The sequence below is a fragment of the Mangifera indica genome, chromosome 13, assembly GCF_011075055.1.
Source record: "Mangifera indica cultivar Alphonso chromosome 13, CATAS_Mindica_2.1, whole genome shotgun sequence".
NCBI lineage: Eukaryota > Viridiplantae > Streptophyta > Magnoliopsida > Sapindales > Anacardiaceae > Mangifera > Mangifera indica.
The window spans coordinates 12,966,835-12,990,557 of record NC_058149.1 but is presented as its reverse complement, the minus strand read 5'-3'; the positions used below and the strand labels follow the sequence as shown (position 1 = coordinate 12,990,557).

Genomic DNA, 23,723 nt, shown 5'->3' with positions numbered 1-23,723 from the left:
GATTCCAAATCTCTTCGTCGACGAAGAGATCTGAACGTTTCATTATCTCTTCAAATTTAAAAAACTTTAATTAAGGATGAAGTTATTAGTTTTTAAGACTTATGAAAAAATTTATGATAAATTATATATTTTTTAATATTATTAATAAAATAACAATTTTATCATTCTTTTTAACTGAAAGTTTTAACAGTAATAATATAAATAAGGCTTTGAATTTTCCAAACTTCATTAATGTGATTTTGAAAACATACTTAAACTTGGCTGAGAGATAGTCCTTTGGCCTATTCATTATCATACTCTTTCAAAATTCAAATTATTTGACCAGACGATAACATAGTATTTATAGAATCAATTATGTATCAAAAAAGTGTTCATTTATTATTATATAACTACAATCTTTCAAAATCCACATTGAATGCACTTTTTTCTTACAAGAAGCAGTAGTTATGCCGGTGGCCTGTCTAATGAAAAAAAAAAAGTATTCGTCAGATCCAAATCAAATAAAAACCCTATTGACAGACTCCGCAAGAATGGCCCCACTACCTGCATAACAGCCACCAATATACATTCAATCAACAGCCCCGAATAAACATCATTAAAATGACATGATCCAGAATCAAACTTACAGAAAATAAAAAAAAAACACAATTTTGCAACTTAAAATGTCTGGATTACAGGAAGGCTTTATTTTTCCCTTCTTTCCTTTATCAAAGCTTACTTACATACAAAGTAGATTTGAACCCTAATAATAATTCCAAACTACGTGGTGACTGGAGTGGATTTAAAACTGATACAATTTCTAATCTTTATGTGTCCCGTCTGCAACTTGGGAACCCCGTATCCCCCAAAATGATCTAGGCTTCAATGACTTCTTTGTGGCAGTAAAAAGCCAGCCCATGTGATTTTCGCAAGCTCCGCACCTAGCAATTGTCCATGCGTATCTGCAGAACATGCCAACATCACAATCATGTATGAGTTCCATCTTCAGGCAAATTAACAGGACAACGGCAGTATAGATTATTGAAACACGGGGAAAGAAGAATGAAAATATTAAGAGAATTCTTTCTAAAACCTCAACAAGATAAACCTCAGTTTCTCTGCTTATTTAGATGTTGGAACTTTCTGGTTTTGGGCACTTACCAGGTTAGACCCCTGGTTACTAATTAATAATAATCTCCAACTGGTCAATCCCAATGTTTCTCAGGAAGACTATTTTTCAAATATTTAAAATGTTATTTCCATCATCACAAAAAATTTGTACACATCAACCTGTTGAGCTATTATCTCTTGCTAACTAAGTGCTATTGTTCTATAAACACCAAACCAAAACCAACACTATTAACAATTAACAATTGAGGCATTCAAAATCCATATTGTGCTGAAAAGACACACGAAAACACTTTTTTTTTTTCATTTATATTATTTTATTTTACTATCATTCTTTTTGATAGATAGCTCATGGAGAAATTTCACTCAGCAAATATACCCAACAAGAGCCTAAGGCCTCAAATATTAACACCATACCTGTTACCAAAACAAGAACCTGATTCACTAATTTAAATTCATACAACAATGATGAGGACAAAGAAGAAAAATAATGGGGGGAGACTATCAATGGCATTTGAAAGAACATTATCTCAAAACTTCCAGAAACACATCATGCATACATTACTAACAATATAGCAAGACAGAAGTTAAGCTTATACCCAGGAAACCAGCTGTATTCTGTATATGCATGATCTTCGAGTGATAAGCCATTTGTTTTGTAGAGAGTCATTATCTCATGCACATAACCACCTGAGTTCACGTAAGCACCCAAAGGACCTTCACTAGACATCACCAACATATCACTCCGCCTTGCAATTGCAGTCTGCATAAGACACTAAGAACTAATCAGACAAGTCTTTGTCAGCAGGTAACTGATGTAGGAGAAATAGGATTTTTATTTATAAGAGTTCTATTTTCATTGTTAGTCTTTAATTTTAATGCTTTATGGTTTAATTAGGATTAGGATTGCATCTGTCATCATCTTTTTAGGATTACATTATTAGAATTGTTCAGGATTTAGTTTGATAAGCCTATGGCTTTAATCCTTATTGTCTATCTGTTTAGTTTCTTCCCAATCTTCCATTCTTTTTCGTCTATTCTATTTCTGGGCTATCTACCTAATTCTTAATTTTCTATCTACTACCTATCTACCTATCTATTTCTTTGTCTATCCTTCTTGGCTATCTATTGTAATTCTTGATTGTCTATCTATTATCTCTTTCTATTTCTTTGTTTCCTTCTCTTGCTTCTGCATCAGTAAGTGTATATAGGGAATGCCATGACACGTCTGTGCACACACAAATGCATATTTGAAGAAAGTAAACAGTTATACCTTACAAGTTTTACACTGAACAATATCAAAACTCTCAAGTAATTCAATTTCCCGACGCAATCTATATGAAACACCATCAATCTCCAAAAGCTCTTGTCTTGTAGATTCAGAGACAGGAATTTTGCTCGCAATGTAAAATGACAAGAGATCAGGTTTCCTTACAAAACTCTCCATGCTTGGTGTTCCAACTACCTGTTTCCATTTATCTGCAAAACAGTAACATATATCAATGTCATTTGTCTCAAAGTCAGAAACTCCAACCGATCAACCCAAAGAAAGAGAAATTCCCCCCTCCCCTCCTCTTCTCCACATACATAATTTTAACAACATGTTATCATAAACCTCCAAGCTCAATTAGACAACATGAATGATTACCCACACTTAAAAATGAAAAATGATGAAAAGGCAAAACTCTTCTGACACTTATCTAGCAATAGAAAAGGCAATTCTAATATATATAAATATATTCTGAAGCTTAATCTCTCAGAAATTTGCCATAAAACAATTCATCTAGTTCAACAAACAGATCATGCCAGCATCACGAGTGGTTTCAAATGCTTTCATAGAGGGATAAAAGCTCAAACATGGTTGCGAAACAAATTAAGCTATGAATTGTACATTAATGTTACAGGAGAACAGAAGGCAAAAATAAACTACCTGATGCCCTGTGAGCAAGGTAATAAGAGTCATACATATTGTATACCCAATAAGGCCAGAATGCTCTTGATGTTCTACGGAACTGGCTTAAGTCAATCCTTCTGCAACACATTTTTGACCCTTCCCCTTTGTGAGATTGCTTTCCTAATATAGAACTCTTTTCAATTCTTTTCCAACTTTCTATGGAGTCTGAATCATTTAGATGAGATATTCTGGATTGAATTTCTGACTTAAATCCAATATCATCATCACTGCTTGTTGATTCATCCATTATATCATATCTATAGCCGGAAACAATAGCAGATTCATGGATTCTCCTTTCGGTTGGAGAAAGCTCACTCTCAAAGCTTTCCTCTGAATTCACCTCTGAATCATTGTCCCGGTTGCCATATCCACCTGATGAAGTATTTCGTGAGAAGCCATGACTTTGCAGATTACTCAGGGGTCCCAATTTCCCAAATGCATCCTGTGGGCTCCTTAATGGCAAATCTTCTTGGATAATCTGAATCTCTCCACATGGCTAAAAAAACGAAAATAATATTCCATATCAGGTGCACAAAATACTCGATACAAAAATTAAGATAAATCTTGTGAGCATTTTTCAAAAGTAAGACAATGCCAACCACTCCTTCCGCATCAATCCATCGGCGTCTTAGACGAAACCGCTGTTGCCCACGAGTGACCACATTAAGCGAACCATCTTCCAACCGTCTGTGTTTTCGAATCTGTATAACAAACTCTTGTTCATAAGCAACTTACAAAGAATTGAGGCCAACACCAAATAAAGAGGCCAATATGAGCAACATTGTAATTAAGCTCAAAACATTTTGAAAATTTTTTTCCTCTGAAAGAAAAAAAAATCCTTAAACCATTGACATTCAAGTTATAATATAAAAAACTCAACAAATCCACACATTTAAATTTGCAACTAATTTAAATATAATAAGCTCTTATTAAACTAAACAAATTTGAAATTTGTTGTTATCTTGCCAACTATGAACCAAAAATGCACTTTCTGCTGACTTAGCTTGATAAACTGCATTACAAGGTTTGGTGATGCCCTATCAACATCATATAGATTGCATGCATCCACACAGGAAACTGAGGTTCCTAATTCCATTAGCAGCACAAGGACAATCACGTCTTGCAACTACAGTGCCTCCAGGTTCTTAAAACAACTCAAAGCTATATATATTATATCACATTGTCATCACATAAGTGTCGCATACAACCAGTTATATCTAATCTCTAATTCACTGCAAAACATAATGATGATAATAATTAAATTATCTAGGAGGTGAAATGTGGGCAGAAGAGAGGAAAAGACCTATTGAAGTAAAAAACTTACAACTCTGCATTCAAACATTAACTGGTTAATCAGCAAAAGACTTTAGTAAGAATCTTCTTAGTAGAACTTAAGAAATAGTGGAAGCTGTTTTGTGAGCTAATCACTTAAGCAGGATGTTACAAGGTTTTTTCTGTCATGAATAAAATACACATGAATATAACAAAAGTCTCACATCAACAAATGATGAAACAAGAGATCAGCAAGGTTGCAGATATTACACCTCAGCGGTTGTCCCAGTGGTTGCAAAACTTATCTGCCCATCATCAGGATCACTGTAAAGGCGAACCTGAACAAAGTTTGTAAACTCTCTTTCAACATACCTATAGAAAGAAATTTCATAAAAATGAAAGCAAGTGAGAGTTTACATACCACCCCTATAGTATAAGGAGCATCAACTTGGGTCAAGGCTCTCTCAACAGCAGCTGTAAAATTCGGTTGAATAACTCTAAGAGGAAGGGTAGCCTCAGGGAACAGAACAACTCCTAACAACCATCAAAGGGCAAAGTTAGAATTCTCTGATTAGGAAAATTGCACATCAGGGTAACAGAATGTGTTAGGCCAATGAGAAAAAGTATAAAACTCAAAATACAGAACAATCAAATGGATAAACAGATATACAGGTACCTTCAAGATAGAACAATGGGAGGGTAAAGATGGCACCCCCCTCCAAGAAAGCCATCCTGTGGTGAGTGTCTTCAACCTCTGTCACATGGCAGTGATGTAATTAAATCTCAAATAAATTAGACTCTCATACAAATAACAAAAGAAAATTAAAAAAAAATAAAATAAAAGAACCGCCAAACAGCACACGCTCACCACCAAGATATGTATGTAACGAAGCCAAACAAGTGTTGAAAGTAAATTCAGCCGTTCCATTGGAGCCACTGCAGTTAAAAAAAAAAAAAAACAGAGTTGAGTTGAGGGAAAATTAATTAGTAATGATAAATCATGTAAATGAAACAAATATGTTTGACCAATTACCACAGTAGGCTACTATCCAGTCTATAGTCTGAACATAAGGCACATACATTCCAAAATCAAAACCCTAGGATTCCAATCATTTCAATACGTAGATAATTATCAAGAGAAGAGATGTACTAACGATGATAACATAATCAATAACGAGAAAATGACAATTATCCACTCAAATTCTGGAACAAAATAGATATAAGATTAATTTTATGGTGATGGCCATTACGTAGCATCACGGTCGTCCTCGGAAGAGTCATTTAGTTCATCGACCTCTTCGACCTGCAACTCCTCGAATTCGAGTTCCCGAATCTGCTCGATTTGGTGCCTCTCCGTTTCTAGTATTCGTCTGTCATCCATTTCAGTTTTGGTCTAGCTATAGTTCTGATTCCAACCTAACTGCTCTCTTTCTTATATGGCTTATTCACCATGCTACCCTCCGCGGGCGGCAGATCTGCAAGCAATTCGGTACTCATCTGTCTTGTAGGAACTCTAGATTGTGCTACTAAATTTTTATGGGCCGGCGGCCCGAAAGACAAAAAGGCCACCGTGAATGGCCCTTCGCTAAATTTTTGAAAGCCAAAGGACTATCTCACCCAAAGTATCCTCTACTCTTAATTCTCACCCTTTAACTTTGAAAATCTCATTTACCTTCTTATAAGGGATTAAAGTTAACAAAGTTTTAATCCTTTAAAATTTTATTTTTTCCCCCTAAACTTTAAAAGCTAACAATTTTCCTCATAGACTAAGTTTTAAAAAATAACGTTATCCCCCTAGGGTTTGGTTTTCAAAATTTGACACCATTTCCGATACTTTTCCAGTGGCATCTCTTTTTTCTTCCTTCTCCAATCACTTCCTCACTATCTTCCCCTCTGATCAAAGTCATTTCATCTGAAAAGATGAAACATCGTCTCCCTAACGAAGACGAGATGTCTCATCTTCCTCGATGAAGACGAGATCTCTCATCTTCCCTAACGAGGACAAGATCTCTTGTCTTCATCGGATCTCATCTTTATCTTTTCGATGAAACTAAGTTATTTCTGACTTCAACTGAGGCCATCCAAGTTTCCAAATCAGAAAAGCTTGATCGTCGAAGAGAGAGAAGAATCGGGAGGTATTAGTCACTGATGATGGTGTCAGATTAGGCATTAGAGATCTAAAAACTAAATTATAGGGGAAAATTGTCATTTTTTAAAACTTGGGTTAGGAAAAAAATTTTATTTTTTAAAGTTTAAGAGAGAAAAAAGAGATTAAATTTTAGTTTATTTTTAATACTATAGATAAAATGGTGATTTTTGTACTTAAAACTATTAATTTTAACCATTTACAGGTGGATATTTAGGATTTTCAAAGTTAAGGGGTAAAAATTTAGATAAGAAGATACTTTGGGCAGGAACAAGTTCTTTGGCCATTTTTGAATTTACATTGTATTTGTATTGTTTTGGCTCCGACCGGGCCTGGTCGATTTTCTTTAGTTATTTTATTACTTTTTTTAAAACCTTTTTATATCTACTCATATTTTTTTTTTCTAATTTTAATTTTACTTTTTTTAAAATTGCCAAATAGGAAAAATTAAAAATTGATTATATATATGATAAATAATTTACTAAAAATGCTATATTTTTAATATTATAACATATTATTTTAATTTAATTTTTAATGTAATCTTTAATCAATTTTGGTTTACCTTTGCATGGGAGGTTTTTGATGAATTGAGAAACTCGAGGAGACCCAAAAGTTTCATGAAACCTCAGGGAGGTGGATTCATGATCTAAAAATTAAAATATCTTTTGGCACTCCCTCGCGCTCCTTTCTCCGGTGGCATAGCATCCTGTGGGTTGAAACACGAGAAAACAAACCATAAGATGTGCCAAAATGGGGCGCTCTATTCTCTTTCACTGTCTCAGAGTCTCAAACTCATCTCCACGCCTCAGTTCTTCGCTGTACTCTCTCCTCTTTTATATTGATTTGAACAATTCTCTTCACATGTATTAGTCTACAATTCACATTCTGCTATGCCTTCTAGCGGGTCGCCCGGTGGTAAAAACTGGAAAAAAATCGCCGCCAATTCGTCAGCACTGCTCACTAATCAGACACAACGGCTGTGGTTTTCGTTGTCACTGCAGTGTCTCGCTCTCGCAACCTGCTGCTCCCGAGACGTTCAGAAGCTCTGCAAGGTACATGGTACCATCCACATGGTCACATTTTAGTAACTGTTAAAATTATTGTTCTTGTAGTAATTGAACCGTTCTCTAATGATAATAAACGGACGCTTGTGTTCACGTTGGTAATGTACTATTAACTATTTATTGTTAACAGTGGAAATCAAGTCAGAATATCATGCATGTAAACTTATTTTCATTGTTCCTTATCGGAGCATTTAGATTTAAGTTGACTGATTCGTTGAAAGGAAGAGGATAGTGTCTGGAGTCCAGCCAAGACGATCCATACACCTGGGAAATTATCTTGGTGACATAAAATATTGGATAGCACTACAGTTATTACTTCAATTTCTTTGGTATATTGTTGGATGAGATCATTTGGTAGTCAACCAGCAGAATAAGATATATTGGTTTGAACTATTTGTTGTTTTTTATTAATTAATATCTTGACCTTTTCTTTTACTTCGTTTTTCATAGTTGTCAAGATTTCATGCTTATTTTGGTGGCGTCAATTTTGCAGAATACTTATGAGACTCTCTTTTTTATTGTGGATCTCCATGCCTTATGTTTTAAAATGTTGTCTAGTCTCCATATGAATTAGTTAAGCAGAAAAATTAATGAATATCATAAGTAGTAGATACTTTTAAAATTTGGGTATTCCTATTGCAGGATTTATTGATTGTTTTTACAACATCATTTTTGTAAAGATTTTAATTTTTCGAAAACAGATTATGTTACCATATGATACACAACAATTATCAAAGGCAAAAAGGGATACAGCGGCTATCTATTTGGCATGTGGAGTTGACACCTCCAAGGTTTGTTATAGCAAGTGCTTCTTTATCATGCTTTTAAGCCTCTTTATCTGTGCTGAATGTTTGAGTTTAAATTACTTAGAAATAATTTGGTTGTGGAGATGCAGGCTTCTGTTTTCATGCAGTCTCATGTTCATGCCCATGTAGAATTGACGAGGCTACTAAGTTCTACCACACCAATTGGTTGGCTGAATAGAATGATTCAGTTTAAGGAGAAATCTCGTAAAGTGGTAAGTATACAATTGGATGAGTGCTCCATATCCTTCTGTACGTGTTATTTTTTATCAATGAAGTTGTCTTCATCCATGTGAACTTGGTCAGTATTCAAGGAAGGATGGGCAGCCCCAGCCAAATAATCTAGTGTATAAACTTATTTCTTCTAATAGTACCATTTAATAGACAGCTTCAGTTTAGTAAACATCACCAAATTTAGGTGTAGACCACACCTAAGCACTCAACTTTGAAAGACTTTACATTGATATATTTGGTAATTAATTAAATGGTAAAATCATGTTTTTGGATGTCAATTCCAGCAAGATTTCTATAATTTTGATTATCATACCATTATTAGCATGAGTAGAGAATGTGTTTCTTTATTTGCCTTTTAGATTAGGCATGCAACTATGCACTGTGTTGTACTATAATTTTACGTAATTACTGATTAAAATTGATTGTGTTTCTTGGACTTCTATTTTTCAGGGAGATGAAAATGTTGAGTTGCTCTCTTGACTTATCCTGTTTTGCTGGCTTCTGATATTCTTTTATATCAGGTGATCACTAAGATTCATTTGGTGTATGATTATTTAACCTGTATTCTGTATGAATAACATTCTAATTTGTATTAGATTATAGGGTTATGGAAAAAGGTGCTTGGTTTATATGGATACTTGTTAGATGACAGCCTGTACTCATTTGATATATGATACTATGCTTTTGCTCATATATAATGAGTTGATATATAACCTGAGCAAGCATGATTCTTATAAGTGGCAGTATGCTAATGCAGTCTGACTTTGTCCCTGTTGGTGAGGATCAGAAGCTGCATTTGGAGTTGACTCGTGAATTGGCTGAATGTGTTAATTATTTATATGGAGGAAGGAAGCAGAAAAAGTTGGGAGTGTAGAAGAATTATTCTTTTTCTTGAACACTGATGATATTCATCTAAAATCTTAATATTATGTACATCCGGACATAAATATAAACTGATAACTTGGTTATTCATATTTTGCATATTGATCATAGGTGAGGTGGTGCTATTTAAAAGGTGTATTCACATTCTAGATACCTAATTGAGCTCATGAAATATCATAAGTGCTAGAATATTCTCTAATAATTCTGTTTCCTGATGCAGGTTCCTGAACACCTAATAACGCCAGCTGGAGCCCAAGTTATGTCCCTCACTGATGATCTTTCCAAGGTTACAAGCCCTTTAAGTTGTATGTTATAGTTTATGATTTCATGAGGTGTCTTGAATATATTTTGGTATCAATTAAAGGACAAAACTCAACAAAATAATTTCTTTTTTGCATCTACCCTTGTATTGCTAGTATTACAGATTTGTTGTTATAACATGCGGAGCTATGATAAAGAATAATTAATAAAATCTTCTTTTAATTGCTATAGTTTTTATAGTTTGAATACTTCTTTTCCTTACTGTAATTTCTCTGGGGTTAAATCCTATAGATGTCCAAGTCTGCACCTTCAGATCTGTCTCATATCAATCTTCTTGAACCCAAAGATGTGAGAAGACAATTCTCTTTCCATTTTCTTGACTTTCTTTCCGAATGTTGTAACATGTTCAGGGTTTTATTATTGATGCTTTCCAATTTAAAGCCCCAATGATATGCTCCTTTCTGCTGAATTATTTTGTATTTTTTTTCAGCCTTCTGGTCTTGCTGTTATCAGTGTGTAGGTTACGTGGTCAACTGGCTGAAATTTTATTTTGTAAATGCTAATTGATTTGAATCCCAAATTTTACTGCATATTGTCCTCGGATGACAAGTCTGCTTTGACCGCAGAATGCCAATAAAGTTTCTTTTGTCACCAGCCTTTCATCAAAAAGTTGTTTCACTATTCTCATTTTTACCTGTTGTTGATTTATTTTTTCAATGATTTTAAGCAATAAAACAGCTTTAGTTACACAAATTGTACTTGTGTTTTAAGTTCAAAAAGTTTTACTGTAGAACTAAATTTCTCAGCATTAAAGAAAATATCTGTAGGAGGTATTTTGGAGAAAATATCTGTACTACGACAGCCTTAAAGTTAACTTTTGAATAATCCATCATTGCCCACAAAATTTTGGAGTATACTGTTATCATATTCTTGATGAGTTAAAAAAAAAAGGAATTTATTTGAAGGCCCACAAATTTTTTGTTTCAGTTGCCTCAACCTCTCCCTTCCAGACAGGTGCATTTTATATTCCTTATAATTCACTGTACTTGGTAGTTTTACTCTTCTTTTCCTCTCACCAATTGTTATGTAATTGGATTGAGTATTTAATGATGCTTGTTTTGGTTGTCCTATGGTAATGTAATACTATTTTCTCAAGTCTTCCAAGGATCCTAAGTTGTTATCTTGTTTGGTATAAGGAAATAGCTTCATGACTTGTTCTTCTTGTCTATGTAATTGCCTAGCATGCTTGATAGGTTAAGATGCTTCACTTTTCTATATTTGTGCTCTCTGGTAAATTACTGGTTGTCATGCCTCTAATTTCTTGGAACATTTTTTTTTGCCATGTGAGGTTTGGGGCAACTTCACTGGTAAAATCTTGACTGGTGGAACTGTTGTTATTTTATAGCCTCTTAATACTCATAGGACATAAGATGGATTAATACCATACTCAACTATTCATTAAGCCTGACTGCAATATAATAAGAAATCTCTCTCTATACTGTAATATGTACCCTGGTTAGAACATGCAAGCTTCTTTTTCATTAATAAAGCGGTGAACTATTCCTATTTCACATTTTAAGATTTTTAATAAATTTATGCTATTATAAGGGCATGGAGATCAGTATTAAGTGCCCTACATGTGGAGAAATATTTGTGCCTCTTTATCTTTTATAAGTTCTTTAGAAAACCTTTACATGTAGGGTTCATCACATCCATGGTGGAATTCCTATCAAAATGAGATAGTGATTGCAAGAAAGAATGCCTATCCTTCCAATGGGAGGTGATCTATTTATATTCTTTTCCCATTCCACCCACCAGCATCCTTTGTTTCCTTTTACAAAGAAGATGGGACCCCACATCTGTAAATATTGTTGGATAGAGACAAAAATGTCAAGGGGTAAAATTTTTTTCTTCTCTCCCTCCCTCTCTTTCATTGGTGGGGGCAAAGGAATAAAGAGAGCATTTCTGCTCAATACTTCTTTCTCCTTTAAATGAATAGAGAATTGCACAAACAGATGGACAGAGAAAGACATGTCTGCTTGTTTAAAGGTAATAATATTCTTGTATCAATCATTTGTAAGATTTTTTTTCTCCATTTTTCCACATTTGGCAACTTCATGATTCTCATTTATGGCTTTTCTTACGTTCACTTGTTATATTGTTTGCCATTTTGAAGAACTTGACTTGCAATATGTTGTTGCTAGTGAAATTGCTAAATCATCCTAGGATGTCTGTCCTCTCTCTAGATATGATAAATGAAATTTTTTAATTTTGATATTTATTCCTCTGGTTACATCTTGGTACCTTGGTTTATATTAAAATGTGCTCCATTTTTTTATTTCATTAAAAGTGGTAGCTTAGGTAAAAATAAAGCTTGTATTAAAAGGTTGCAAAGGAAACTTGCATGTGAGCCATACAAATGCAATATATTCATTGTTTTATTGCTTAAATATGATTAAACTGACAACACTTTCAGCTTAATAGTGTCATTCATGTTTGAAAATTAATAATTGTTTGCTCTATAGGTAATGACTTCAGTGTTCCTGTTTTAATATCTGCTAGTTCTTTCTGGAGGTGCAGTTGGAACTATAAAGACATCTGTTTTCTTATTTACTGATCAACTATATTTTGATGAGGCTTTGCAACTAAAAACTAGTTTTATTGATGTCTTATTGTTTAGTTCTTATTCAGTGACTGGAATTTTTTCATTATTTGTCTTTCAGTTAATCCCTGGAAGGAAGTAAAATCTGATGCATTCTGATTTATATATTTGGAGTTATCTTTTGTCTGGAAAATTCTCAGAATTTTTGTGCTATTTTTTCTAATTAGTGTTAAAATATTTATTTTAGGAAAAAAATCTTGATAGAATTTTGCACAATTATTGTTTCGTAAGCAAATGAAAAGGAGAAAGAAATGGAGATGTCATTGTACTAGCCTTGGATCTACATATATGATCTTGACAGAGACATCATCTGGGGAAGAAATTCTAGGTGTTGTGCCTTGTTAAGATTGGACGTGACAAAGCCAAAAGAACTCTAGATATACATATGCTCTCACGAGCTTATATGCTTCTGCCACATTCCCTCTCCCACATAGGATCAGGTTGTTTTCTTTTCCTCTTCCTCTTTTCCGGTGTGAATGATCAAAACCATCAGACTAATGACACCAGATCTTATCTTATTGGTATGGATAACAGATACTGACCCACATCTTTCACTTGTTTGCCTTAGAAGATTTCAACTTAAGAATGTAATTAAATCCTATAATGGTGGTTTGTATATGAGTCAATTTAAATTACAACGTTCTTATTTATTCATTCGCTATTATTGCATCTTCTTCATTATTGTTTATTTTTCAGGAACCCAATAAACTTTCTGCATAAAACTACAAAGTGGAGAAGATGCGCATAAATTGACAGAGAAGTTGAGCTTACTTTCTCTCTCTCTCTTTTTTCCTTTTTGTCCTAAGAAAAATGTAAGCATCTTTAGTTATTGATTAAATTGAAGCATCAAATTATTGGTTGCCAAGTAGGATTCAGAATCTTCATGCATCTTTATTGGTAAGATGATATATTTTGACATGTACACCTCTTGTCTTGTTTTTATATCATCTTCCTCTCACCATCCCCTTTAATAATCTATAAAGACCTTGCTTGCTTGTTGATATAGAGCAGCAATTTAGTAGTCTCAAAAAGGCCCATTATATGTTGCAAGAGAATTAATAATATTTCTCATCCAACTACCTTTGTTGTCTTATTCAATTCTCCACCATTTTGCTGCTTCTTTGAGAATGGACAGAAATCACTTGCAATGCCAACTTGCCCACACAAAGAAGTCTCTCTTTGATCAGGTTACATCAACATTCCAATGACAGCAATTACATTTGTTAAGTTCACCTATATACATAATTGGCAATTTAAAGCTACAATTTTATATTTATTAAATATTTTTTGTAGTTTTCTTTCATGAAAATCGAGAAAAAAATTGCATTTACATTACCAATCAAACACATTTTAAGTACTGCTCAGTTCAAAATTCTGCATGCGCACAGTAGTCTGCAGATAGTTTAGAACCCATGATGTGGTAACCTGTAAAGGCATTACTCATGCGACCGAAACGTGACAGAACTAGTAACAAAGATTCAATTGACAAACAAGCTTTCTTATTATCATGAATTCTTGATTAGTGGCAGTTGCATTTTTATGTACTAAAGCTAATGGTTGAATTAAATTGTGCTCAGCAGTAAGTGGACAACTTAGTTTTTCTTAAATGGTGTTGCAGGGGTATATTGATAAAGAGCAATTCAATCAGCTGGAGGAATTGCAAGATGATGCTAACCCTAATTTTGTAGAGGAAATTGTTACATTGTTCTACAATGATTCAGCAAGATTGATACAGAATATAGAACATACTTTGTGAGTGGGATCTAATCAAATTCTTGTCTAAATACCATTGAGAAGATAATTTGATTTCATTTATATTGATGTAAACAGGGTGAATAGGCCTATAGATTTTGGCAGATTGGATGACATATCGCATCAGTTTAAGGGTAGCTGCTCAAGGTACATAACAGACAAATGCTAGAATTTATTAATATTGTTTCTTCTTAATTAATCTCTATCTAAGAAGTCTAAAACTAAAAGAAAATCAATGTAATTATTTGTAGCATTGGAGCTAAAAATGTGAAGGATGCATGCACACAATTTAGAGAATACTGCAGTGCTGAAAATGCCCAAGGGTAATTAGTCATCTTTCATCAATTTTCAATCTCATTCAATTGCAAGAACTCATGAAACCTAATTTTGCAGATGCATTAGGACTCTCCAACTAGTCAAGCAAGAATATGCGACTTTGAGGAGGCAGCTTGAAACTTATTTTCAGGTTCCTTTCCAGTCTCCACTCTTTACTAAATTGCATATTAATGTTTACACAGTTTGGATTACTAAATTGGTAATGTATCATACCCACTTTGTTTTATTTTTTTGAAGATGGTGAGAGAGGCTGGAGAAGCTGAGAGTGCATAATCAGGTGACAAGCAATATATTAATGAATAATGCTATGTGCATTTAGTTTTGAGTATCAAATTTGGTACCCAATTAATGTATTATTATATAATTAGGTGTTAACTCAAAACTGGGTGTACATAGTTTTATTATATATCAATACTTACAAGGATTCTGCGGAGTCAGACATCTGTACTGTACTTATAGTTACTGCTGAGCTCATGCACAGGAGTTAGTAGAAAAGAGAAAAACTTCACTGAATTGTGTTGGTGCTGTGTAAGTTTATGTTCTAGTTAATTAGTTGTCTACATCTTGATTATTACTTACAATAATGCAACTTCAGCTTATCCAAAGTTCAGTTTTATCTAATGTGAATTCAACATCTATTTATCTATTTAACCAATCGCATATAGCAAATTAAATTTTATAGCAAATTAATGATGACTCATACTTTCATGCTAGTATGAGAGCCATATGTTGGTTTTTCCTCTCTATTGTAACGACTCCCATGCTGCACATGCAGTCATTTCTGCAGAAAGTGGGCTGAATTCACTTCTCCATTTTTGTTGCAGTTTCTATAAAAATGGTTATTCACCTCTCCATTTTTACTGCAGAAAGTGGTCTGAATTCACCTCTCCATTTTTACTGCAGTTTCTATTAAAATGGTTATTCACCTCTCCATTTATACTGCAGAAAGTGGTATAAATTCACCTCTCCATTAAGATTTATGCTGTTGTCATTTTTCACGACCCGTCAGACTCAAGCAAGACATTCCAGCTTATTTTTCCAGGGAAAGGTTCCAGATTAGTTTTGTCTTTACCTTGAGTCTATGGTGATCAAGTTGTATGAATCAAAGAGTGTTTGGAATCAATAAAGCAAACAAATACACACAAAACAGTGACAAAAGATCAAGTTGCATGGACTAAAGAGGGTTTGAAATCAATAAAGTAAGCACACTAAAAACAGTTAAAAGAATGAAAGTATTTACTAATGAATATTATTTTAATATCTCTTTGTCTCTCTCAGGAACGTGGACAGGTGGTGCATGGCTATCGTCAGCTCGTGCCATAAGGTTTTGGGTTAAGTCCCACAACGAGTGCAACCCTCATGCTTAGTTGCATTATAAATATATTTGTTAATGAATTATTGTAAGAGAAAAATGTGTTTACATTTTAAAATTCTTATCTTTAAGAAAAGTCTTATTAGAATTCTAATTCTCAAGAAAAAACTTAATAATATTCTTACTTATTCCTAAAAAAATAAAATGGGATATGTACATATTGGTGTTGCACCGGGTAGATGAGTTGATTACCAAATGAGTGGATCACCAATTCCAACGCAAGTGTACAGGTCTGTCAACGCTAAATTAGGGTCTTAAGGTATATTTGGAAGATTATGATTATACATAATGCAGAAAACTCATTATGACCAGAGGTATTTTATTTAATTCAAAATGGGTCTTTTTCGGTTTTATCTTTGTCACTCAAGTGACCTCAATCCGATCTTTTATGGAAAATTAGTACTGTCAGCAACCAATGCATGATCCATTTAAGACAAATATAGAGCATATTTATGAAACTCAGTGCATAAAGATGTACTTTAGAACTGTACTGATACCATATGACTTTGAGGAATTCTTCAAAAATATTTACTTGTAGTTACCATTCAATATAATTGTCTTGATAATCCATTTAAGTCTTGACTATTTGGTGCCTATTAAGTATAACAAAGATGTCAAAAGAAGACAAATCTTAACTTAGCTAAAACATTCAGGAGTGGCTGCTATGAGAACCGGTTAAGAGAGACTTTCGGTTGGTGGGTTAGCAGGCAAAGGTGTAATCATGATAACAAGAATCAAGAAAATGAAGAAAAAGCGATAAAGCAAAAAGGTCTAAAAGGTGTAAGCCCATCTCAAGTGAAGAAGTTGGGAAATATCATGGCAGAAATCGATCAGAATCTGAACAAGTGGAGTTTAGGGCTCCACCACTTCACATGGTGAATGCGGAAGGTTGTGTTGTTATGCTAATGATGATGACAACTGAGTTGATGTTTCATCAATATTCATTGAATATTTCCATTACTTCCTCTCTGATAGCCTTCTCCACCCACCCTTAAAATGCGGATACATCTACAGCCAGCATGCCTGGAAATACAGTAGTCAACATGTTTGATATAATGGCTGCTGGGTACGAAGCTCCCGTTGATTCTCTGCAAATTCGTACAAATCCCAGTTAGCATTAAGATAGTGAGCATGGCCGGAGCAACAGTAAATAGATGAAGTTTCTGTAGTCATAAAGCAGTTGACTTGGTTTACTTCTAGTGGGAGATTTATAGTGACTTTTAATCCACATTTGATTGTCAGACTCATAACTTTTGCGCAATCATGTCAAACCCTGTCCTATAGCAGTTTCATTAGAGATTTAAGTGCAAAAACCTAAGAAGCACAAAAAACGCACGCAACCCATGTTTGTCTTTCCAAAACATTTCCATTTCCGAAAAGCTCCAAAACTGATATGATACATTTTGGGATCATTTCAAAGAGTTTTAAGAAAATAAACAGTTTCTTTCTTTATTTTTTAATTAATTTCATTTTTTTTTCACAATTTTGAATTCTAACTCCGTTTTCATCTCTTTTCTTTTGTAGTGTAGAGAGTTTTTCTCATTTTTTTACATATTAAAAATCATTTTTTTTCTATTTTTAATTTCTTTAACTGTTTTTATCTCTAATTTCTTCAATTGTTAACAATCGTTCCAAAAATTAATTTTGTTAGGTTTGATATGTATTATTCATTTGGATGTTGTTTACTGACCAAGTTGGTTCAATGCACTTCTTATTTCTGATAAAAAATTATTGTATTTTATATGTTTCGCCATATTTCCATTCCTTGTATTTTTTTTAAAATACCTTGAGTTTCAGTTTCCGTGTTTTGTAGATAAAAACTTGAGCTTGACTGGCTAATTAGTGTGTCATCTATCCACCTCGACGAAACAATAAATGTTTTCTTGCTCATGGGGCTAAACTTGCAGAAAGCATTATGGAAGAAAAGACTGCATTTAGCTTCACAAGTTCCATGTACGTCTTGTTTATAGTTAGCGTGTGCAAGCCCCTGCTTCCAATTCTAGAGTGGGTTTTACCCGAGGAATCTCTCAGCATTTTCCTCTTGTTGGCCCAATCATGACTTTTAGAAGAATTTGAGAAGAAAAGTTGAAAGAAGTCAACCAAAACACTCATTATAAATCAACAGTAGCTAGCTTGCCAGTTTAGCGCAGTACAGGGGTACAGGATTTTCTTTCTGTAAGTTAAGCCATGTGTGGCTTATGGTGGGCTGCTGTTATTCTCAAATTGAGAACCCTGATAGGACCCATAGTGAGTGTGCCATTAAATATTTTTGCTAGTGCTTTTGCTCTGCCACTACTTTTCTCATTTCAATTGCTCCTCCCTTTTCATTATAACAAATTTGACTATATATTATCATTTACATGTCAAAAAGATGTCTAATACTAATTTCATATAAATATACCATTAGAGTAGAGTAATAAATTTTAGGGTTTATACTGTAAAATAGACTGTAACATTTTAAGAGAAGTAGACCCGCACTCCATGGATTTTCTCCGTACAACTTGTCCATCATTTCTTCTCATTTCTTGATTTGAGTTTTTGTGACTTCGTATGCTATAAATTTCATTTCCCTTGTTTCATAGACAAAGCAATATGGAAAAATATCCTCAGTTGTTCAGTAGAAGCTCAGTATTAGAGGACAAAAAGCTGGAATTGAGGCTTGCTCCTCCTGGAGAAGATCAGCCTCCTCTTTTCTTTGGTTACATCGACAGTGGTATCCATGGAGGTGGAAGAGCATTTCAGGAGAAATTAATGTCCAAAGTGTTGGCTGGGAAAGCGGAGGATTCATCAAATTCAAAGCCATGTGGGTCTAGAGTGGCAGAGCCACAGTGCCTAGATAAGAAGTCTTGTTCTAGTCTTGATACTTCTTCAGTCGCTGCAAAAACACCTATGGCCCATGACTCCAGTAAAAGGTTATCCCGCTTTTCTTACTTTCCTCTCCATTCATATGATAGAAATTAATCATAATCATTCTGTTAATTTCTGTTTTATAGGAAGCAAAAGGGTCTTTAACATTATTGAACAAATTGATATTGTCAAAAAGGAAAAAAAACCTAATTACCATGTTTCCTCTACTTCTACTGCAATTATTCTGCATGCTATCAATCTCCTAGAACTCTTTTCCTGAAGCTTGGTTCAACACATTTCCTGCTTTAATTCTTATTTCTAAAACAACCAACACCCAACTCAGTGAAAGGTAGAAAGTAATGTTTAGAAAGACAGGCAATATAGAATCTTTATGGCATGGCAGCAAATTCTTCACAATCGTGTGCTAATAATTAGAGCTGAAATACTGGACAGGATGATTCTTCCAGTATCTTGTGCTAAGTACACTAAATTTTACCTCTGGCTGTTATTTTAATACAAACAGGAGTGAAGTTGCTCCAGTTGTTGGATGGCCTCCAGTTGGTTCATTCAGGAAGAATCTTGCAAACAGCATCTTGTCAAAGCCAGCTTCCAAAATACCAAACGAAATCCTGAAGGATGCAAAATCTGAAAGTTCCAAAGACAATTTTTTTGTCAAGATCAATATGGAAGGAGTCCCCATTGGAAGGAAAATAAATCTCGGTGCCTATAATAGCTATGAGGAGCTCTCCTTTGCCATTGATGAGCTGTTCAAAGGTTTACTTGCAGGTGAAGACTCAATTCTAGCCGGTGAATTAGTTTCTTCCTGTTATTGATACATGATTATAAATTGGTTTATTCTTCTCAAATTTTAGCTCAGAGAGTTCCTCCTGCTTCTGGAAATGAAAACAAGTCCAAAAATTTGGAATTAATCACAAGTACAGTCGCTAAAAGTGACGAATATACTCTAGTCTACGAGGACAATGAAGGAGACAGGATGCTTGTTGGTGATGTGCCATGGCAGTATGAAAACTCTGACCATTAAGTCTTTTACTTTTTACATCAAATCATCAACTTTAAATATTTTCATAATCACAAAATTCTTGCAGCATGTTCATATCCACAGTGAAGAAGCTCCTGGTACTGAAGAGTTCTGAAATTGCAACTCTTCCACGTGAGTTCCCTTCTACTCTAAATCAAGAGGTGCTCAAATTTTAAATTGGGGCTGACATTAGCTTAGTTCTAAAGGGCTTTTGACTGTTCTTAGTTTGTTGCAGTGAACACTGAAAGGCTTTAACTGGATGAATCCCACATGCACTTCAACATGAATATGGATTAAATTCCATTATCCGACTGCAGTAGTTGCTTAATTTTCCTCTGATTGTATATGTAGAATTTGCCTACTTTTGTTCAGAGATGGAATAGGAGAACATTGCCAGTTGAATTCAGTATGTTTCTTGGCCTTAGTAGAATAAGTCATGTGAATGAAAGTCGCTTTGCTTATGACGTATATACACCTCCAAACCCTTTTCTACTCTGCCAATGACCATATTCTCTTTAATCGTCCATATGACAATAGTTCCTAAAATTAAAGCGCTCAATTTGGTTGAAGGCTTGATGCAAGAACTTCACGAGGCTCAAAATAAACCAAAAACACTTCAGAATAAAGTTTTATTTAAAATAATTTAATCACATAATATTATATCATTTAAATCTAAGTATTAAACAAATAATTACCATAAAATTTAAATAAAAGTGTCATTAGAGCGGCATTAAATTTCTATAAGAACCTCACACTAATTGGGTTTATCCTAATTATCAAACCTATCGCAAAATCTCATATTGACCAAACATTCACAATTCAAAAGGATAAAGTCTCTTCAGAGGTTGAGCAAAATAATCAATAATTGTCAATAGTATTTGACATGTTTTGTTTGTACCTATTTACCATAATCACTGTGTAAGTTTTGAGACGATTAAAATAAGAAAAAATGAAAGGAATGTTTCATTTAGAAGGTTTTCTGTCACCGTAATATCAAAAATTAATGTCCAAAAAGAAAGAGTGAGTTGTACGGGTGAGTTTCCCTTAAGCGGGTTACGTTACAGGCCGATCCTTTCTATCGCACTCCTGTGTGGCACTTCGTTTAAACAATTCTGGATATTTCCATCAAAAAATGTGTCATTGTTCTTGTTGTCACCATGTGGGTTGAACATAAACTGTGTGCACCGTATTTGAATGGCTGTGTGTAAACTGTGTGCAGTAAACAACCTACATGCTCATAAATGGCTGACATGGGAAAAGATGATAAACCACAAAATATGGTAAATTTTTTATATTTTAGAAGTTTGGGGTTGCTTTAAGTGAAATTATCAGCGTGCTCTGCACGTGGGTAAAATTCGATGTTCGAATAAAGAACGAAATTCCCTTATCGGTTCTCCTTCAATTGTTGTGACTGGTTCTCCTTGCCTTCTCTTCTGTTTGATCACACTAACATTTCCACAGGTACTTTTCGATTCGACTCCTTTCTCTTTTTCATGGGAAAATTTAAAAAAAAAAAGTTCTGATAAATTTTTTTTTTTAATTTAAAAAGTAAATTACAGGAAACGAAGAAAGCTTTCTTGTTAGTTTTTACTTTCCCCTTTATTTTGTAATCTAAGCAATTTCCAGTTTTGATTTCGTTTAATGTTTTTATCTTTTAAGTAAATCTTGATTACAAATTACAGAGGTTGAGCTCAACAATGGCTTCTAAACAAGAAAAAATACCCTGGAAACCATAATTGCTATGATTTCTAGAGATGGATGTTTTATTGTGTAAATGTTTCAATCAAAACTTTGTTGTTGAATTTTTAGCTCATTGAGACCTCTTCAGTTTGAAAGAGTTCTGTTGGATTGATATCGAACATTGATTTATTTTTGGTGGTTTATTTTTGCAATTTGTGTTTGTTTGTTAGTAGCATTGTTTCAGAGATATTATTGAAAAATTTAAGTTTGTATGTTTTGTGGTTTTGATGGGTTCTTGCTTAAATGTCTGATAGTATCTTGATTGATTAATAAATCAAAGAAAACTCAGGATTTGATTAAAGAGTTATTAACCTTTTTGACTTTGATGCAGGAAACACCAAAATCCTTGCTATATATTTATGGATGGAGCCCATGTTTGGGTCAAATGTTTTATTTATTTAAAAACAATTGGGGTGCAAGGTTTTAAATCTCTCTCTTTTTCTTTTCCTCTCTTTGCCTTTTACGTGCAGGCGTGTGGGCGTGCTAGATTTATCTTCTTTCTTTGTCTATGGGGACCCCAGAAATCTCTTGAGAGCCTTGTCCTGATCGTATTCTTGATGATGTTGGTGGTGCATTTGGAATGGGTGCATTTGGAATGGGTGCAGTTGGAGGTGCAGCATTCCACTTCTTAAAAGGCATATGTAACTCTCCTTCTGGTTCACGTTTAATTGGAGGCGCTCAGGCTGTACGAATGAATGCACCTCGTATTGGTGGTAGTTTTGCTGTGTGGGGTGGCCTCTTCTCCACTTTTGACTGCACAATGGTCTATGTTAGACAGAAAGAGGATCCGTGGAACCCGATCATAGCTGGTACTGCCACTGGAGGGCTTCTTTCAACGCGTCAGGGACTTGGTGCTGCTTCCAAATCAGCAATTTTTGGTGGGGTCTTGCTTGCTTTGATTGAAGGAGCTGGGATCATGCTAAATAAGGTTCTGAGTGCACCACAGAATATCCCCATCATGGAAGAGCCAGTTCCAAACATGGCTGGTGTACCTGGATATCCAGTGGGGCAATTGCCAGGTCAAGCCCCTTCAACAGTTGGGAGTCCATCGTCATCGTCATCTTCTTCCTCTTCATCTTCTTGGTTTGGAGGGTTTTTTGGTGGTAAAAAGGAGGAATCAGTGAAGAATAGTGGAAGTAAGACAGAGGTCATGGAGAGCTTTGATGCTCCTCCAGTGCCGTCTTTCGAGTACAAGTGAAATGAACAGCTAACATTATTGGCCATTCCAACCATTCTAATGTGTTTTTCATGGGTGTATTGTCATCATCCATGTACGCCATGCGATTATAAGCCTGGAACAGTGTTATGAGAGTTCCCTGCTCAACATAGTTGTTTGTTTCATACCCTTTCTTGGTCAAAGAAAATAGAAAACCAATCATACGAAGTTCTCTAATTCCTGTTTTATAAGCCTGGAACAGTCTTATGAGAGTTCAGAAATGGATATAAGCTTAAACCATAGCAGATTAATGAGGCAAGACAACAATAAAAGATAGATTACTGAATTTCAAAGATTATCCCCAACTAAATGCCCTCTGCGTTGCTTTCCGTATAACTTAGATTACACTAAGGGGCGTTAGATTTAGGTAATGTTTTATTACTAAAATAGAAAAATTACCTTGAAGATAGATTATTTAGAAGATTACTGTATATAAATGATTACTATGTTTGATAAAATTTGATAGGTATAATAAAAGATTACTAGTAAATTATTTTACTTAAATGCCCTTGAATATAATTATTTTTAAATATTTTTTATATTATTTGTCATATTAATTAAAAATAAATTTATTTTTGTTTCAAAAAATTAATAAATAATAATATAATTATAATAAAATCAAGATTACTTTGATAATCTTTAAATACCTAAGGTAAATGTGGTAATTAGGTTACCATTTATATTACCTGTCACGTCAGTATTGGTAATAGAATATTACTGTAATATTTTATTACTGACAAACAAAACAAGGGAATAAAAGATAAATTACCAAGGTAATCTTCAATAACTGGAACCAAACGCTCCCTAATTTTTACATTGAACAGTGTTTAACAAACTAAACTAGGCTTATCTAATTATCAATCACCCATTTAAGTGAAAAACACCAAGCAATTGTGTAATCAGTTTTAAAGTAATACAATGGATAAAATTTGACAGAAGAACAAACATTGTTGTGAAAGGAATTGTGATTTTTTTTCTTACATGTTATGCAATCTGAATTGGGTTCGGCGACAATCTGATAAGTTTGATACATGTA

General features: G+C 34.1%; 4 protein-coding genes across 10 annotated transcripts; 3 read left to right on the top strand and 1 right to left on the bottom strand.

Annotated features, from left to right (window-relative positions):
- Positions 1-544: 544 nt before the first annotated feature.
- On the bottom strand, positions 545-5,830 carry LOC123195027. The gene is made up of 10 exons (XM_044608584.1): positions 5,584-5,830; positions 5,202-5,269; positions 5,010-5,087; positions 4,755-4,867; positions 4,606-4,671; positions 3,661-3,762; positions 3,038-3,557; positions 2,381-2,586; positions 1,707-1,870; positions 545-941 (listed from the first exon to the last, which is right to left on the bottom strand). Exons 1-10 carry the CDS (start codon positions 5,712-5,714, stop codon positions 800-802), a joined length of 1,590 nt encoding a protein of 529 aa, XP_044464519.1. The 5' UTR covers positions 5,715-5,830; the 3' UTR covers positions 545-799.
- Positions 5,831-7,140: 1,310 nt separating this feature from the next.
- On the top strand, positions 7,141-14,986 carry LOC123194041 (histidine-containing phosphotransfer protein 4-like). 5 transcript variants are annotated; one of them, XM_044607161.1, is made up of 9 exons: positions 8,437-8,561; positions 9,031-9,101; positions 9,683-11,772; positions 12,573-13,572; positions 14,004-14,137; positions 14,216-14,284; positions 14,389-14,460; positions 14,531-14,603; positions 14,711-14,986. In XM_044607161.1, exons 4-9 carry the CDS (start codon positions 13,513-13,515, stop codon positions 14,744-14,746), a joined length of 444 nt encoding a protein of 147 aa, XP_044463096.1. In that variant the 5' UTR covers positions 8,437-8,561; positions 9,031-9,101; positions 9,683-11,772; positions 12,573-13,512; the 3' UTR covers positions 14,747-14,986. The 5 variants fall into 5 exon arrangements, 2 of the variants coding, with proteins under 2 accessions (XP_044463095.1, XP_044463096.1); XR_006497203.1 differs by lacking the exons at positions 14,216-14,284; positions 14,389-14,460; positions 14,531-14,603; positions 14,711-14,986 and adding exons at positions 7,142-7,297; positions 7,381-7,531; positions 8,245-8,334 and having other exon boundaries at positions 8,439-8,561; positions 9,683-9,748; positions 13,082-14,135; XR_006497202.1 differs by lacking the exons at positions 14,216-14,284; positions 14,389-14,460; positions 14,531-14,603; positions 14,711-14,986 and adding exons at positions 7,142-7,297; positions 7,381-7,531; positions 8,245-8,334 and having other exon boundaries at positions 8,439-8,561; positions 9,683-9,748; positions 12,573-14,135.
- A 2,761-nt stretch (positions 14,987-17,747) lies between these two features.
- Positions 17,748-20,199, top strand: LOC123195157 (auxin-responsive protein IAA28-like). 2 transcript variants are annotated; one of them, XM_044608788.1, is made up of 5 exons: positions 17,748-18,757; positions 19,216-19,478; positions 19,565-19,712; positions 19,799-19,863; positions 19,957-20,199. In XM_044608788.1, the coding sequence occupies exons 1-5, from the start codon at positions 18,438-18,440 to the stop codon at positions 19,974-19,976; spliced, it is 816 nt and encodes a 271-aa protein (XP_044464723.1). In that variant the 5' UTR covers positions 17,748-18,437; the 3' UTR covers positions 19,977-20,199. The 2 variants fall into 2 exon arrangements, with proteins under 2 accessions (XP_044464723.1, XP_044464722.1); XM_044608787.1 differs by having other exon boundaries at positions 17,749-18,757; positions 19,967-20,199.
- Positions 20,200-20,783: 584 nt separating this feature from the next.
- LOC123195133 (mitochondrial import inner membrane translocase subunit TIM17-2-like) lies at positions 20,784-22,864 on the top strand. Of its 2 annotated transcripts, none has more exons than XM_044608749.1 (2): positions 20,784-21,192; positions 21,803-22,864. In XM_044608749.1, the coding sequence occupies exon 2, from the start codon at positions 22,052-22,054 to the stop codon at positions 22,667-22,669; it is 618 nt and encodes a 205-aa protein (XP_044464684.1). In that variant the 5' UTR covers positions 20,784-21,192; positions 21,803-22,051; the 3' UTR covers positions 22,670-22,864. The 2 variants fall into 2 exon arrangements, with proteins under 2 accessions (XP_044464684.1, XP_044464683.1); XM_044608748.1 differs by having other exon boundaries at positions 20,785-21,192; positions 21,942-22,864.
- Positions 22,865-23,723: the final 859 nt, after the last annotated feature.